The sequence below is a fragment of the Vidua chalybeata genome, chromosome Z (genome assembly GCF_026979565.1).
Source record: "Vidua chalybeata isolate OUT-0048 chromosome Z, bVidCha1 merged haplotype, whole genome shotgun sequence".
In the NCBI taxonomy this organism is placed as follows: Eukaryota; Metazoa; Chordata; class Aves; order Passeriformes; family Viduidae; genus Vidua; species Vidua chalybeata.
This window is the reverse complement of record NC_071570.1, coordinates 59,961,664-59,977,769: the sequence shown is the minus strand read 5'-3', so window position 1 is coordinate 59,977,769 and position 16,106 is coordinate 59,961,664. Positions and strand designations below refer to the sequence as shown.

Here is a 16,106-nt window from a genome sequence, read left to right as displayed (position 1 = left end):
TAGAACAATTTTGGTCTTGTCTTTGTGAGAAATACAAATTTAAACAACACTAGAATTAAAATACTAGAGCTCTGAAATTATGATTGCTAGAGTTCAAGCTGACCAATTCTTGTTTCAGTTAATTAAACAGTCCAGCTCACTTCCAATTTTGAATATATTTCATAAAATGCCACCAACTTGTATCAGTGATGAAATCTTATGCCAAAGAGTTCCACAAGTAAGTAATTTGTTTAAAACACTTTTGAGACTCTTACCTCCACAAGTAAACATGCCTCAAATCAATTGGTCTCCAAATGCATCTCATCTCTTAGCATCTCTGCAATAAGATTGATACCTTTTTGTTGTAACTTTGCCTTTTAAAGGGCTTATTAATTTTCTTTAGTATTCTGTCTGCAAGAAACACATGGAGTAGAACAAATGCCTTTAGAATTTGTTATTTTCTGGACGTGCAACATTTGCCATAAATGTGACCGAATTAGCATTAATAAATTGGGAGGCCAAAGACCTACTTGTTGACTAAAATTAAATGGTTTGAATATGTCAGAATAATCTTGTCTTTGGTACTATAATCTCTGGTATCTGAGAGGATTTCCTTTGAAATCTATTTCTTCTACTTCTACATTTTTAGAAATGTAATTTTGAGTGGGTTTTGTTCATTTTTTTTTTAGCTGAGACACATTTCAAATGAACAATTAAAAATGTCAGAATGACAGAGTTTATAACTCTTTCTGTTGAGAGTTCACTAAATTAGCTTTTCCTAGGGATTTGTGTGTGGAACAAGATTCAGATTCGCTGTGAACAGCCCTGCAGAGAAGGATTTCAAGGTTCTGGTGGATGAAAAGCTGGATGTGAGCCTACCAGGTACGTGTGGAACACAGAAAGACAACTGTGTCCCAAGCTGCATCCTAACCAGCCTGATCAGCAGATCAAAGGAGGAGGAGGATTGAAGGATCAAGGAGGTCTGTTCTGACCTCTTGAGACCTTCACCTGGAGTTTTGTTTTCAGCTCTGGGGTCCTCAGCACAAGAAAGGCACGGACCTCCTGGAGTGAGTCTAGATGAAGTCTGCAAAGGTGATCACAGGACTGGAGCACCTGTGCAAAGGAGACAGTTGGCAATCATCAGTCTAGAGAAGAGAAAGCTCCTGGGAGACCTCAGAGCCCCTTTACCTAAAGATGGACTTACAAGAGCAAGAATGAATTTTTACACAGGGAGATAGTGACTGGAGCAGGACAAGCAGTTTTAAACTAAAAGTGGAGAGATTTAGATTAGATGTTAGGGAGAAGTTCCTTACTGTGAGGGTAGTGAGGCAGTGACACAGGTTGCCTAGGGAAACTGGATGGACGCTCCATCCCTGGAAGGCCAGGCTGGCCAGGGCACTAAGCAATCTGCTCTGACGAAAGGTGTCGCTGACATGGTACGGGCTTGAAATATTATCCATACAGTTCCTTCCAACTCAATCCTGTGATTGCCCTCCTGGTTTTCTCAGGAGGCAGATAAAGCATTACAAAATACAAGCAGACGCTAAGTATTTTCTACAGAAATATTATTTATCTATTCAAGCAGAATGCTCCTATTTGTTTCCAGCTCACATATAAGGGACCACAGCGACGCATTTAAAACCGCACGATTTACGACAAAACTGTTGCGCAACGCGACTATTTCCCAGTGCTCATTTGAGACGGACTATCCAGGTGTATCCCTTTCGGACAGATCCAGGTGGTGCGCAGTACTGTGTATTCTGCAAGGAGGACACCTATTTCCCTCGGGCCAAGCGACTCCACCGCGTTCCTCCGAGAGCCGCTCCTGGGTACCGCTGACAGCGGCCATGACCGGGAACAAGACCAGCCACCCTTCCGCCCTCAGTCCGCACAGCTGGGCATGCGCAGCGCCTGCACGGGGGAGCGCGATGTGACCTCGGCGCATGCGCGTCTCCCGCTTCTCCCCGCTTCTCCCCGCTCGTCCGCGGGGCTGCGTTCGCGCTGCCGCCGGGTCGGGTCCTTCCGCGCTCCCCCTGCTCCTCTCCCGGTGCTCCGGCGGTGCCGTGCCTCACGAGGGGATCGGGAGTTGGGGAAACTCCGCGGTCGGGGCGACCTCTCACGTCACGTGGTTGGGGTCGTGGCGGCGCCCTGCCCGGGACAGGCTGGCCGCGCGACGCCTGACAGGGCTGTCTCCAGGGGGCCCGCGGGCCGTGCGCCGCGGCAGGCGCTTCTACCTTCTTCTCTTGTCACTAGCCGGCGAGGGTAGAGCGGTAAGGCCGGGGCTGTCCGTCGCGGTGCCATCTCAGCGCTCCGAGGCCCCGCCCGCTCAGGCGGCTGGTCGGACAGCTCTGGCGGGCCTTGTTCGCGGCGGGATCCCGACGTGACCTCGGGGTGCGCTGGTCGGGAGCGGCGAGCGGGCGGATTTATGTGCCGGGAGTGGGGCCGAGCTGGACGGCAGCGGCGGTTGGCGGGGCCGACGCGGGCACCATGGTGAGCGGGGCGGCCGGGTCCTCTCGCCTCCCTTGGCTCGGGGCTGAGCTGTTGCAGGCTCCGGTCCCTGGCTGTGGGGACAGCTGGGGGGTTTGGACGCGTCGGGGCCAAGGAGGCAGCGGAGTGACACCAACGAGCTCTATAATTGGCGCTCGTGAATGGAACATTGCGGCGTCTGCTGCCTTCCGCGATCTTGCACCGATCTTACACGGTTCCACTGCCCAGTGGTTGTTTCCCTCTCTGCTGCTTTTCCGCTGGGAAGTAGAATGAGCCACTGGACTTAGTACTCTGTAACTGGGTTAGGATGTCTCTTTATAAATGCACAAGATTCTTCTCTCTCTCTATAACTACATGACAGGAGATCGTAGTGGGGTGGGGGCTGGTCTCTTCTACCGTGCCTGCAGTGAGATTTAGGGAAACGGCCTCAAGCTAAGACATTGGAAATACAAATTAGATACTAGGAAAAAGAAAATCTACTGTTTGGGTGGTCAGGCATTAGAATAAGTTGCCCAGCGAGATGGTGGAGTCACAATCCCTGTAAGTGTTTTAGAAACGTTTGGACCTGGTGATGTGTTTTAGAGGTTCAGGGATTACAGTGGCAGTGCCGGGTTGACATTTGGTTTTGATGATCCTAAGTGCTTTTCCAGCATTGATTCTATGAGTATAACTGCCTTGTCGGGTCACCTTAAATCCTCTGTAAACGGAGCGTGTATGTGATCTTGGATATATTCAGAAACCTTTGCCAAATGCTTTGTTGTTCATTGCCACAAGTTTGCTGTTGGTGCTCTCGGTCATGTCACAGCTGCTGTGTGTGCTGTGGCAGCACGTGAGTGTTGTAGAATCGCAGAGCAGCTGGGACGGGAGAGGATATAATGAAAAAAAGTCCCACCTCAAATTGCTTTTCACAGCAAGTATTTGAGCACAGCTACAATTTATTGGGCTAAATGTAGTGTACAGTTAGTGACTTTGTAACACGGTGGAACAAAGTTTGGTGTAATTCCTACTAACAATGTAACCTTGTTGGATATATGTTGCTTCAATAGAGCAGGCTAAGTATTTAATAAATATTAAATTTATGAAGATATATATCTCTACAGAGATATGCTGAATTTTGTATTTAGATCTTAGCATTTAAAGCACAGGAATTGATTGGCTTAGCCTTGAATGTACTTATAGATACAAGGAACAGGGTCTACAGGTATAAAAACGTATTTTGTATGTGCCATTAATATATTCCACTTTCATGTGACTATATGAATGTAAGTGTCAATATGTCATTTTAGCTATGGCACCAATGTTTGTTCATTGATCTAAGTGTTAAGAAATGCACTTTACAAGTATATCTTTGATAAAATCTGCCTTTTAACTGTTCCCCTACTTAGGAGTTTAATCATGTTGTTCCACTAAAGTAGTTTTTATAGTGTAAATTCTTGCTTATGAAAGGAATTATATTTTTTTCTCATTAAGCCTTTTTCTTTTTTCTTTTTCTTTTTTTCTTTTCCACAGGGGTTAGAATATTTATTCAAAAGGCCTTGAGATGCTCCTCTCATTTGTAGGAGTCCGTGAGTGCTGTGGTCTAGTATGGGAAACCACATTTGGAAAATTGCAAACAAATAAGTTTTTCCTTTCAGTGTAGGTTCTTATTTAAATTAATTGAGTGCTTGCTTGTGTTGCCTAATGGGGTTGAAAGATCAGGTCCAGTTTCCTTTACTGGGTGCTGGCAGTCTGTGATTCCGTGACATTAGCAAAGGCAAAAGATGGTAGTCTACTTCTGTGCTGTCTGGAAGCTGTATTTTCCAGTTCCAAAGCAACAGGAGAATGAAATATTGATCAGTTTCTTTTGTACCAAGCGGCTTAGGAATCAGGCTATAAACATCAACACCTGCCAGGCTGGGACTGTCAGGATTCCTCTGTGCTGTTGCAGTGCTAGTTAGGCCATGACTTTAAGCTCTGCACAAGTGTCTTAAAACTTTGTAAGACCATGGTGTTTTAGACTGTTCAGCAGAGGCTTTAAAGTCTTCTTACTTTTTATACTTGGAATGATACCTGTAATGGCAGAGCCTGTTCTTTAAAAAGCAAATCTTCTAGAGAGTGGGAACTTCTGTAGTTCCTACTTGTCTTATTTGTGGAAATACTGAGCAAACTAAATTTTGAAAATCTTGGAAAAGTAATAATGGAGTATAACCTTCTTTTCCCTGTGTAGTACATAATTTCTCTGAACTAGTTTTACTTATAATTTAATAATATATTAAATAATATATTAAATATAATATATTCCATATATATTGGTGTTCACTGCAACAGGTATTCTGTATTGCCTCTTCAGTAATAATGATAAATTTGCATTTTTATAAATGCCCTTGTTCCATCCATGAGATTTCTGTAGCAATAATGTGATTTGCCTAATGACCATTAGTTCTGTAATCTTTGTACTTAGAGAGCCTCAGTGGTAAATGAAGCAGGACTGTCAGATAAAATGCTATTCACTGGCTAAAGCTGTTTGGTTTCAAACAAATCACCTTGTTTCAAAGGGAGTCATGCACATCTGAGTCTGTCCATGCAGCAGTTTATGGCTCTTCTTTGACTCTGCGGAAAGACGCTGGTCAAGAGAGAAGTGACTTTTGGGTGCGAAAGACTCTGTGAGGGTGAGCAGTTAGGTGATATTATTTAACACCTTGTATATTCTTCATGCCACTTTAAGCATCTTCTTTTGTAAACAATGGTAGGTGCATGAAAATTCTAATTCAGGGAAGCCTTGGTCATGAGACTAGAACAAAAGTGAAAATCTGATTTTTTTTAAAGAGTTCTCTTGGCATAGATTTCTTTTCCAAAATTAGCTGTATGAATGTCTGATTTCTACAAACCATAGGATTTGAACTGCCTCAGATTGCTGATTATCATAATGACTATAAGTATTCTGTGAAAGTAATCATTTTCACAGGAAGCATTCACTTTAAGATGTTGCACAGCAAGCTCACTTTTCTTTGGCTGTCCTATATAATATTTTCTTTTGTTTAGGAAACAATTTTGAATTGCATTTATGTTTCAGGAGAACACTATTTTGCTTTTGGGAGCTGGAGCTTTAGCATGGACATAAACATAAGGAGAAAAATTTGCATATGAAGAAAAATTTATATGGGGAAAAGTCCCATTTACAGCAAAAGCAATAACATGTCAGCTATCAAATGATATTTCAAAGTGGATTTATCTTCCAGACTTCACAAATACCATTTCACTTTTAAAATTGCGGGAGATACGAGTATTTGTTATATTCTCTTACAAATATTGGTGGCCACTACTGTTCCAATACCTTTTCAGTTTCTTACTTGAAAAATCATCAGCCATGTTAGTGTGTTTGTGTGCTACCATTGAAAGATATTGTTATGCCCTGTATTAACATCTGTAGAATACTCAAGTACAGTAGTGTTAAAATCTTGTTTTTACAAGGCTTGCCACTTCAGAAAGTAAGCAGTGGGCATTAAATTTCTGAAGGTGCAGTTGTGAATGGGATTCTACCAGCTGTTTTTCAGTCATGCAGCTGTATCCCTGACCTGGTGCATATAGCAGTTGGCTTCAGCTCAAGGCCCTCGTCTTGTAATGGGGGAGATGGTTACTATATGAGAACAAGTAGTTTCAGAGTCCTGTGTAAAGCTGGGTATTTGAATTATTTGTAATAGGTAGATAGGTGGTAAAGGGAAGAAAAGATGGAAACCCGTGCCCTTTTACTACAGGTAAGGAGGAATAACCTTGGGCAAGGTCAAAATAAGGAGACTGGAGTGGTGTCTTTGCATAACATAATCAGCCTTGTCTATCTTTGTACTTCATGTTCTATAAATTATTTTATGATGAAAAGAAAAATGTTCTTTAGGTAGAAGTACTTTTAAAAATTTGTTGGTTTTTTTTTTGTTACTGTGAGATAGCCATTGGTGTTTTATAAGTACATTTACTGTGTAGATAAAAGTATTGTAACTTTATCTTAATTGCTTATTCTTAGATTTTGTCCTTCTACTAATCAGCAACTCTGTCTCCAGGTATGTACTATAAAAGACTGTGAAAACCAAAGTCCAGGTTATACTTTGTTCAACCTTACACTTATGCATTTTTGGCCTGCCATTTCTTTCCTACCAATTTTAAGAAATCTCTCAATCTTCACTTTAGTGTAACTGCTGAAAGTATTCTTGTGGACCACTTATTGTGTTCTTGTTATGTTTTATTTAAAACTTTTATGTAAAGTATGTTCAGTTATTCAAGTAAAGGTAGGAATGCCATGGTTGCTGGAGGATCAGGAAGTGAACACAGTTCTCAAGACGTCTAAGACATCTCTCATCAAAGATCTTCCTCTGTGGCAGAAACACAGCCGCACTGCAGTTTATTAGACTGTGTTGTTGCTGCATGGCTGTACCATTTCAGTCTTGTTTTTGAGCAGGAGGTTGCTTGCCAGCCTGTGTTTTGCAGAAAAACTGATTTACATAGTCTACTTTAGTCCCCATGCTTCTCAGTATTAGAGAGATTGACAGAAATGTCTTTGATCAGCAGAATACAGACCTCTCTCTTGTGTCTTGAACTTGGTTTCAAGTTTCAAGCTGCAAAGCCTGAAGCATGATAGGGACATGGATGTATGTGGAATCAGTGTTGAAAACGTTATGAAATGGTTTCAATTCCACAAACTATTCTCTAACTGCAGATGCTTTATTTAATCTGTGCAGCATTTCCTCATCTCTTAACACTGAGTAGTGCTTCTCTTAGTTTTGAGTCAATGCAATCACTGATTGTGTGCTCATTACTTCAACAAAGATCAGGTGGTGGGTTCCCGAGTTTGTTTACCAGAGGTCCTCAAAACCCCCTGTGGTGTCAGCTTTGCCATTGAACATCTTCTTCCTCAAACACATATCATTCTATTTCTCATACTCTAGATTTTTAAAGTTGTAGATTTCTGACTAAGATCTGACTCCTGTGTTCTCTAATTCAGAGTATGCAAGTAGAGGATGTAAGATATTGGTAGAAACCAGCACCCAGTCTTCATTTATGTTTCTGAGATGAGTTGTTTTGAATTTAAACTGATACTAGTGTAAAGTGAAGATTCAGAAGTGTGGGGAAGACTGGATCTAGACAGAGCCTGAATTGAACCCTGTATTTGGGGATGGAGGGAAAATGTGTTCTAGTGTTGTAATATGGGGTGGTTTGGGGTGTTGTAGATTTTCTGGAGTGTGTTAGTAAATCTACAAGTAGAGTGTAAACACATCCAGGCAAAAAGGTAGAGTTGGCAAAAAGTCTTGCTGTGCGCATAGCATGTTATTTTAACTCACTGTATCATCTAACGTGTTCCTGTGACTAGTGTTCTTGGTAGATTGCAGGAAGATTAATGCAGTGGATTTTTAAAAAATTTCTTGTGACAGCTTTTCTCTGTTAGTATATTGCTTGTGATTGATTACTAACCTTCAGGAATTGAGAAAAATGCCCACATATGGCATGTATGTGTACATATAGATGTATATACATTTTAAATTGCTTAAAGTGTAGAAAAATACCAGAAGGTTATTAGGATATTTCCTCCACCAAATCAAAATTAAGTTTAGAGATATCATTGGGGTTTTAGATTTGGTTGTTTTGTTTTTTTGGTTTTTTTTTTTGGTTTTTTTTTTTTTTTTTTTTTTTTTTTAAGGGCTTAAAACTTGCTTATTTTTATTTGTACACTGAAAGGTTTGTAGGTATTTCTGTTTTTATCAAATACATCAGTAACTTTATGGGAATGAGCACTATAAACTTATGCTAGAAAGGGGTATATAGGGTGCAGAAAGACATTCAGTGGCTAAGAGAAATTGTTCCTAATGGGTTCTGTTCCAATGTGCAGCCTTTCTTTGAGTAAGGAAATTAGTTTATGTTGGTAAACTTTTAAGTAGTCTCTTGAATTGTGAGTATTTTAACTCAGCTAGTAGACCTGCTGCCCTATATAAAAATAACTGCCTCGATTTGCATCTTCTTCCCTTCTCTTGCCTTGAGTTAAGGCAATTTCTTTCACTTACAGATAGGAAGCTCTATAGGAGTAAATGAAGAGACATATGGCATCTGGTTAGGCTGTGCTTCTAATAAATACGTTACTCTAGAGAAGTATTAATTAAGTTCACCCTGAGAGAGTGAATTCTGAGAGTAATGGCTTAGTAGAGAGGCTAGATGAAGGGACAGTGATTTCACTCTTATATTGGGTGGAAGTGGTTATAGGGCTTAGTGTGAGATGGTCAGAAGAAGCATTTGATTTTTAAATGGTTTATTTTAAATGGTACCCAAAGAATGGTACCCAAAGAATATATACTTCCTTAGCAAATTAGTAATGTAAGTATAGCATATATATTATGCATGCAGCTGGTAACACTTTTTCATTAAGACTGCACTTCCCTTAGCTAGGGAGCTGGTGGGAGCTGGTTTGAGTAATGTATGTGCAGAACTATGCACAAGCCTGATATCAGTGATATAGAACATAAACAAAAGTGAGGTTTTACTTTTTGAGGTACCTCAAGGAGTTGATGGCACCAAAGTGTAGAAGCAGTAGAAATTCCAAGGAGGCAGAAGGTGAAGAGACTCTAGAGCACCAAAGAAACTTGATGGTATCTGACACCCTCCAAAGGTGTTACTTCACAGTATAAAAAAGTAGCACCTCCTTTTATTGATACATGGCACTTTTTTATGAGACATATGATAACATATTGAAAGTGTTTATAAATACTTAAATGATAATTTGTGCTGTCTCTGTCTCCCTCAATCATGTTGAATTACGGATAATGATGTATATCCAAAAGCATTTCATCTGCCTATGTTTTTTAATAAAAGCAGTATCTGCACAATTTGTGTTTTACTGAAGGAGAAAGCACTGAAGGAAGAAAAGAATGCATGCACTTTTCTTAGTGCATTATTTAGGATGAAAGATTATACTGCTTGTAGGGAGGGAGAAGGTTGATGTAGAGTTGTAGGTTACCAGCTCATTGCATAGCAGGTATCGATAGCAGGGATTAGGCTTATGTGACCATGGGACTCTCTCTTGAGGTGCAAGGACTGCTAAGACGGAGCAGTATCCACCCGACCAAGTGGGACAAGAGCATCTTTGCCAGTAATCTGGCCAAACTGGTGTTTAGACTAGGACTTAGAGAGGAAAGAGGTGATGACCCTCAAATCAAGAGGAAAAGGTGGTGCACTGAGCTGCTAAAGTAAGGATGATGATGATGGGGAAGAGGAGTCCTTGAAAATGACTAATCAGAGAAGATAGAAACCCACACATGCAGGTAAACAAAGAGGAAATATCTGTACATATATAATGAAGCCAGCATTATGAGGGGGAGGATGTTCTACCTCTTCAGGGAGATTAGCGTTGGTGACCTGGGAATGCCTTTTCCCTCTGATGAAGTTCTTAAGTGATTGTAGCAAGTTCTAGAGAATTCGGTTTTAAGTGCGTCAATATTCTGCCTCCTCACTCCCCCCATTCCTCCCCAGTGTATCATGCCTGTTATGCAGACTGTTACTAAATTTTTTTTTTAAAGATACTTCACCACTTTTCTAAAACACATACTGACTTGTTATTAACTTACTTCTCTACAGGGTGTGATAGGTGTACAGTTGGTGGTTACCATGGTAATGGCTAGTGTCATACAGAAGATCATACCTCACTATTCTCTTGCTCGTTGGCTTCTCTGTAGTGGCAGGTAAGATAAGTGTGAATATGGTAATGCAATTATGCATCAGAGTAGTAACAGTAAAACATACTGATTTTGTGTAGAGATTTTTTAAGTAATTGACTTTTATTAAATTTATTACCATAGCATTGTTACACTTGATTTGTGGGCTCAAGGCAAAATGACAGTGTTGCTGCAAAAGAGCATACATGTTTGTTGCTATTAATTGTATCAGTCATAAAGTTAATTGTTGTTCAGCTCTTACATTTAAGGTACAAGGTGCATCTTTTAATACTAAAAACCTGAATTGAATACAATACACTCAAGAATAAAAGGATTTTCTTTTCCTCTGTGTTGTCTCTGTGTTGTTGATAACCTACCTCCTGATTAGCCTTGCATATGAAGAGTGCTTAGGTATTTATTCAAAATTATATTCCTTTTTAATATGTCAAATGACAGGATTAGTATAAATTTCAGTACGCTACTTCCTTGTAACAACAGATCAAACAGACATAATGAGTTGCAAGGGGAGCATTCCCTGTGTGGCTGTATCCATAATAACAATGAAAAACAGCAGCTGTTTTGAATATAAATCAGTATGTTAAATATTAAAAGAAATCACAGATACTGTGTTTTTTCATTTGGTAAGAAGACCACTTTGTATGATTAGCAGGTAGTGTGCTGTCTTTTGTAATTGTTAAAATTTTGAGAATATCAAATCCTTACTGCCTGCTTTCTGAAGGGCTATCGTTGAATAATAGTGTATTCCATAGGAGTATTAACAAGTCTTTGCATTGACTTTTTCCTCTGCTTCTCATAATTATCAACTTGTTCCTTTTTAGTATTCCAGATTTCATCACCCATCAAGTTGCTAATGAAAAGTGACTGTAAATGTTGTTTAGGTGCATGTTAGATATAATAGAAAACAGTAATTGTCAGGTGGACAGCACAAACAGGAATCATCCTCTTAATTGTTGTGTGAAGTTTGACTGTTAACCATATTGGCAGAGTGTTGATCACCTTTCTTGTGCTCTAAAAAGAACATGACACTAATGAATATGAAACTGCCTACCATTTATTTTTAAGATGTGTCACTATGAGAGTCTATTTTATCTGCAATTATCCAAATTGCATATTGTACCTTTTATGTCTAAGATTGATGTAAACTTTTATTTGAAAATTTAAAGATCTAATTGCTTTTTCAAAATAATTTGTCACTATAATGCCCATGTTCCTCATTCTTGCGAAGTTTTCACTCACTGTATCCTTGTTTTAAGGCATGCCATGTGCCAGTGATAGGGAGAAGTTTGCTATTCAAATATTTTTCAAATCCATTTCTCCATTTATCTTTGTGCATCTGCAGATTGATAAATGCTTCAAGCAGGATTTCAGCACTTGAATTTTATTATTGCCTTCCATGTTAGTAGCCTATTACTGCTTTTCAATTTTCTTTTATTTATCTGGTCGCTATTTTAGTGCATTGTCATTTCAGGCACTCTAAATAATTCCCTGAATACAGTAATTGTATAAATAGTTAGGAATAATCCTGTGTTCTAGAAATAAAAATAAGTCAGAAGATTCACTGCAACAAGAATCTGAATTTTAATGGCAGAAAGAAAAGCAGTTATTTTCTTAGTTAATGTGATAAACTATCTTTTATCTTTAACCTGTTTCTCCATAGTGGTGTCTTTTTGCCAGCGATATTTGACAGACCTGTGTGGGTGGTGGTAGAGGGTTTTATACACGTAAATGTGCAGGTACAGGCACACTCCTAAAGCAGTCCAGCTGTCTAAGGAAAAATTACCACCTTCTCCGTCTTACATTTGTTAGTAAACGTCAACTAGTCTTTGGTATCCAACAGTGGTTTTTAAGTGACTTTGTTTGAATATCCTGCTTCCAAAGGATTGGCAGGCAAGATGGATCTGAAATGTCTGTAGATATTCCTTGCTGAATGGGAGGGAGGATAAACATGTTATCAGACAAGACAGAAACATTAAGTGACTAGTTTGTTTAAAGATGGTTGTTTGTGTTTATGGCAAGCCCGTTAAAAGGAAACAAAGACTTCTCAAAATCTAAAAGAATTGTTAGGACAGGCAGACTTCAGGTAGTTACTTGTTAATGGAATAAATAGCTATCATTGACTCTTGAAAAGCAACTTGCACAAATTTGTTAAGAAATACAAACTTTTTCAATCAGTGCTATTTTCAGAGCTTGAATACAACTAAATAGCTTTATTGAAATATTTGGCAGCCTAAATATCTGCATAGGCCTTGCATCATTTTTAACTAATAAAATATTCTCTACCAAAACATTGCTTTTAAGTCACTCAGCTATTTCAGCTACTATGTTTTCAGGCCATGTCAGGATCCAGGAGAAAATGGACGTTTTGTTGTAGATTCGTTAATGATCTTTATTCAAATTAACTAGGGCATATCTGTGTGTCTGTTGCTATTCAGACTGATTTGGATATGTCAAAGCACAAGGTAATCAGTTCTGGGATTTCAGTTTTAAGCTTATGTAAGCTAAAACAGATATATACTACTTTTTATTATCTTTGTGAAAATGTTTGTTCAAGTCTTTTGGTTTTGAGATTTTAAATGCAAGGTATGTAGGGTTTATCAACTGAAAAATAACGAAACTCTTTATATTATTAGTTATAATTAGATATCACTTGCATTGTTGTTTTGTAGTATAATTAGGAGCAAATTGTGGTATAATTTGTGGCTTGATTTGTGTTGGCATGCTACACAGAACAAGAATTTTGTCTGTTCTGCTGCATTAGGTACCATTTCTCTGTCTGTGCAGGAAACATTTTGAAAAATTTCTTTACCTCATAGGTGGCTTTCATCATTAGCATCCAAGTGCAGATAAGGGTGATGTGGTAAATGACAAAACAGGAGAATATATCTGTGATTTTTCACAGTTGCTTTGGGTCATGTGAAGGATAGAAGTTAACATCTCCAGAGAAGTTTAACTTCTTGGATTAAAAGAACTTCTTGTTTCTCTGGTTTATTTGTGTCTCAGTCTTAAAATCTCTTTCGCTGCAAAGTTTGCAAATCACAGATTCCTCAACTGTACTACACATAATAAAAATAAATTAATGCAATAACTTTCACTATTACTTATACAAAATTCAGTTCCTTTTTTCCCCATCCAAAACTGTGTTCATTCCAAATTTGTAATATTTGCCGTTTTCAGTTTTGGAACTGGCAGTGAATTCCTTCAATGGAAATTTGCAGTTGCAATAGTTTGATGTACTGTTGGCTGATTCTAGCATTCTTTTCTCTTGAAGAGTTCCCAAGATGAAGGAAGCCTTTCTAAAACAAAGCTGGGAATCAAGTATTATTAAATGGTTTGAGACTGTTTGAGTTTTGATGCCTTCCAAATTTGCCTTTGCTAACTTTTTGAAATTGGATCTGACATCATCTCTAATTCACCAACATGGATGTGAATGGTCCTACTTGGTGAAGTTTTCTTTATGTGTGGTGGTAGTTGTGGATTCCTTTATCATGTATTGACCTGTGTCACCATGGGTGACAATTAGTGGCTTACTACTTCCACACATATTTCTCAAGTCTGTCCATGTTAATACTTGGTCTCCTTTACCCCGCAGCATTTCAGAGTAGAGATCATAGTGACATGTGGAGATCATAGTGACTTCCTGTATTTGGACAGTAACCTTCCTGTGTTGAATGTGGAAAAGGCTTGTTTCAGCTACTAAGGTTTTTGCCATACTTAGAAATTTAGGTAAAATATACCATCTGAGACACTTAACCATCTCTGTTTGTCCTCTTCAAAATTTCCATGCCATTTCTTGCCTTTTAAATGAATGAGCAATGAATGCTGCATTGATCTGTGAAAGTGGAAAGACTTACAGGTCAACTATGTGTAAGTTAGTGATTTTTTTAATAGCACTTTTTCTAGTAGAAGTTGAAGATATCATTGAGAAGGTGTTTAAGGAAAGGAATGTCGATGTTATGATTTCCTCTGTTTAAGAGAAAACATTGGTAATGATTGTTAGATAATAGATATTTCAGATTCTGGAAAACTACTGGGTTTGGCAGGGATATAATATACTTTATTAAGTTGTTTAGAATATGGTTCTAATGAGTAATTGTAGTGGTATAATTATTCTAGTGAACTTTTGCACCTTATATGACTGTGTTTGCTGTATTTGATGATATCTTTAAAAGTTGGTGTTTAGAGACCTGAAGGGTTTTCATGTGAATGACAAAGTGGCAAAGCTTTTAAATTATGTATAAATGCCTCATTTGCTCTAGAGAACCGAACTCTAGCTGTTGTTCAGTTCAGGCAGGTTTTTTGTGTGCCATTACTGGCACACAAAGGTGTCTTGCTTAGGAGTGATAAATGACACGTGTCTTAGTAAGTATAGAAATATTGTGTTGTGATACAGTTTTTTTGAAAGCCATGCTCTAAATTGCTAATAATGGTATTGTTTTACTTGTTTTACTTATCTTTAGCTTGCGGTGGTATCAACATCCCACTGAAGAAGAACTGCGGATTCTTGCAGGGAAGCAAAGAGGGAAAAGTAAAAAAGATAGGTAAATACTTGTTTTAAGCTTGTCTTCCCCCACCTTTTGGGTTTTTTTCAGTATGATATGGTTCATCTAATAACTTTGCCAGCCTTACTTTTGTCTTAGCATGAGTTAAAAACTGCTAGTTGCAAATGACTGCCCTGCTTGCATTAGTTGTCACCGTTCTTTATCAAAACATGTTTTTTCAGTTTAACAGAGCTGGACATTCCCAAATTGTGCAGAACTGGTTCATTTCTGTCCACAAAACGGTCTGTGAAATGCTAATTTGATGACAAGTTTTTTTAGTGAATGTATGCATTTAGATAAAAACTGTGGAAACAAATCTTAGGATTGTAGCTTTTCATCTTGAAGTGAGAGGAGAAAGATTTGAGTATATTAGTTCAACATAGGATTACGATAAGCCACTGTTCTTAACACAGCTGCAAAAAAGGTAAATGGGCTCCTAGGATGTATTATATGAAATGTTTCTTGTGAAGAGAGAGGGAAATATTAATTGTCTTGAACAAAACACCAACGTAGAACTTTCTCTGGATTACTGTGTACAGTTCTGATCGCTTCTGTTCAAGAAGAATTAATTTTGTATGTGAACAGGTGAAGAGAGCTTCTAGGATCATCCAGGAAACAAAATCTGTCTTACTCAAGGGGGCTAAAAGAGCTAAGCTTGCTGAATCTATCAAAAGACAACTGAGGGCATGGAATAGCTGTCTATCAGCTTAAGCTGGAAATAGATTTCTGGTATTCAGACATGAAGTTCTAAACAGCCATACCAGAAGTACAGCTGCATCAAGAACTGGGACATCTTGAGGTGGTAGAGCTGGCCATGTTGATGAAATATGTCTAAATTGGCTTTGTTTAGAACCAAACAACTCACTCTGGTTTTCTTTTTGGCAGCACAGGAGGTTTTTTCTAGTTCTGTTTCTTTTATTCGAGTATGAACTCTCTTATAAATCTTAAGATGTGAATAAATTTCTGCACTGCTCATATAATCTCTTAATTGTAATTTAATTTTTCTTCCTGTTTCTTAGCTCTTAAGTGGCATGGTTAGCAATCATATTTGCCTCATTTAGGTTAGAAAAGACCTCTGACATCAACCTTTGATCACATGTCAATTGTGGCCCTAAGGGCCACATCCAGTCATTTCTTGAAAACCTCCAGGGATGATGACTCCACCACATACTGCCCAAGAAGGGCAGCCCATTCCAATTCCATGATAAAATTCCTCATGAGTTCCATCCTGAACCTCCCCTGGCACAGCTTGAAGCTTGGTCCTCTTACTCTGTTAGTAGTTAACCTTGAGAAGAGCCCGTCCCCCACTCAGCTATCACCTTCCCTCAGGCAGTTGTAGAGAACAAGAACGTTCCCTGTGAGCCTCCTTTTCTCCAGGCTGAGTGCCCCCAGCTCCTTCAGCTTCTCCTCATCT

At 38.9% G+C, this 16,106-nt stretch overlaps 1 protein-coding gene across 8 annotated transcripts in view; it reads left to right on the top strand.

The window, feature by feature from the left end:
- Positions 1 to 1,515: 1,515 nt before the first annotated feature.
- The window catches only part of TMEM161B (transmembrane protein 161B), a 52,211-nt gene continuing 37,620 nt past the window's right edge, over positions 1,516 to 16,106 (top strand). For 5 of the 8 annotated variants that reach the window (XR_008428440.1, XR_008428439.1, XM_053931323.1 and 2 more), the window contains exons 1-3: positions 1,516 to 2,469; positions 10,057 to 10,160; positions 14,612 to 14,692. Coding sequence is in view for 6 of the 8 variants with exons in the window: in XM_053931323.1 (XP_053787298.1) it covers positions 2,467 to 2,469; positions 10,057 to 10,160; positions 14,612 to 14,692 (188 nt within the window). In the remaining 2 variants the exon portion in view is untranslated. Of the gene's footprint in view, positions 2,470 to 2,714; positions 2,768 to 6,462; positions 6,501 to 10,056; positions 10,161 to 14,611; positions 14,693 to 16,106 lie in introns of those variants that run through there. The other 3 variants (XM_053931324.1, XM_053931326.1, XM_053931325.1) reach the window with 3 other exon arrangements.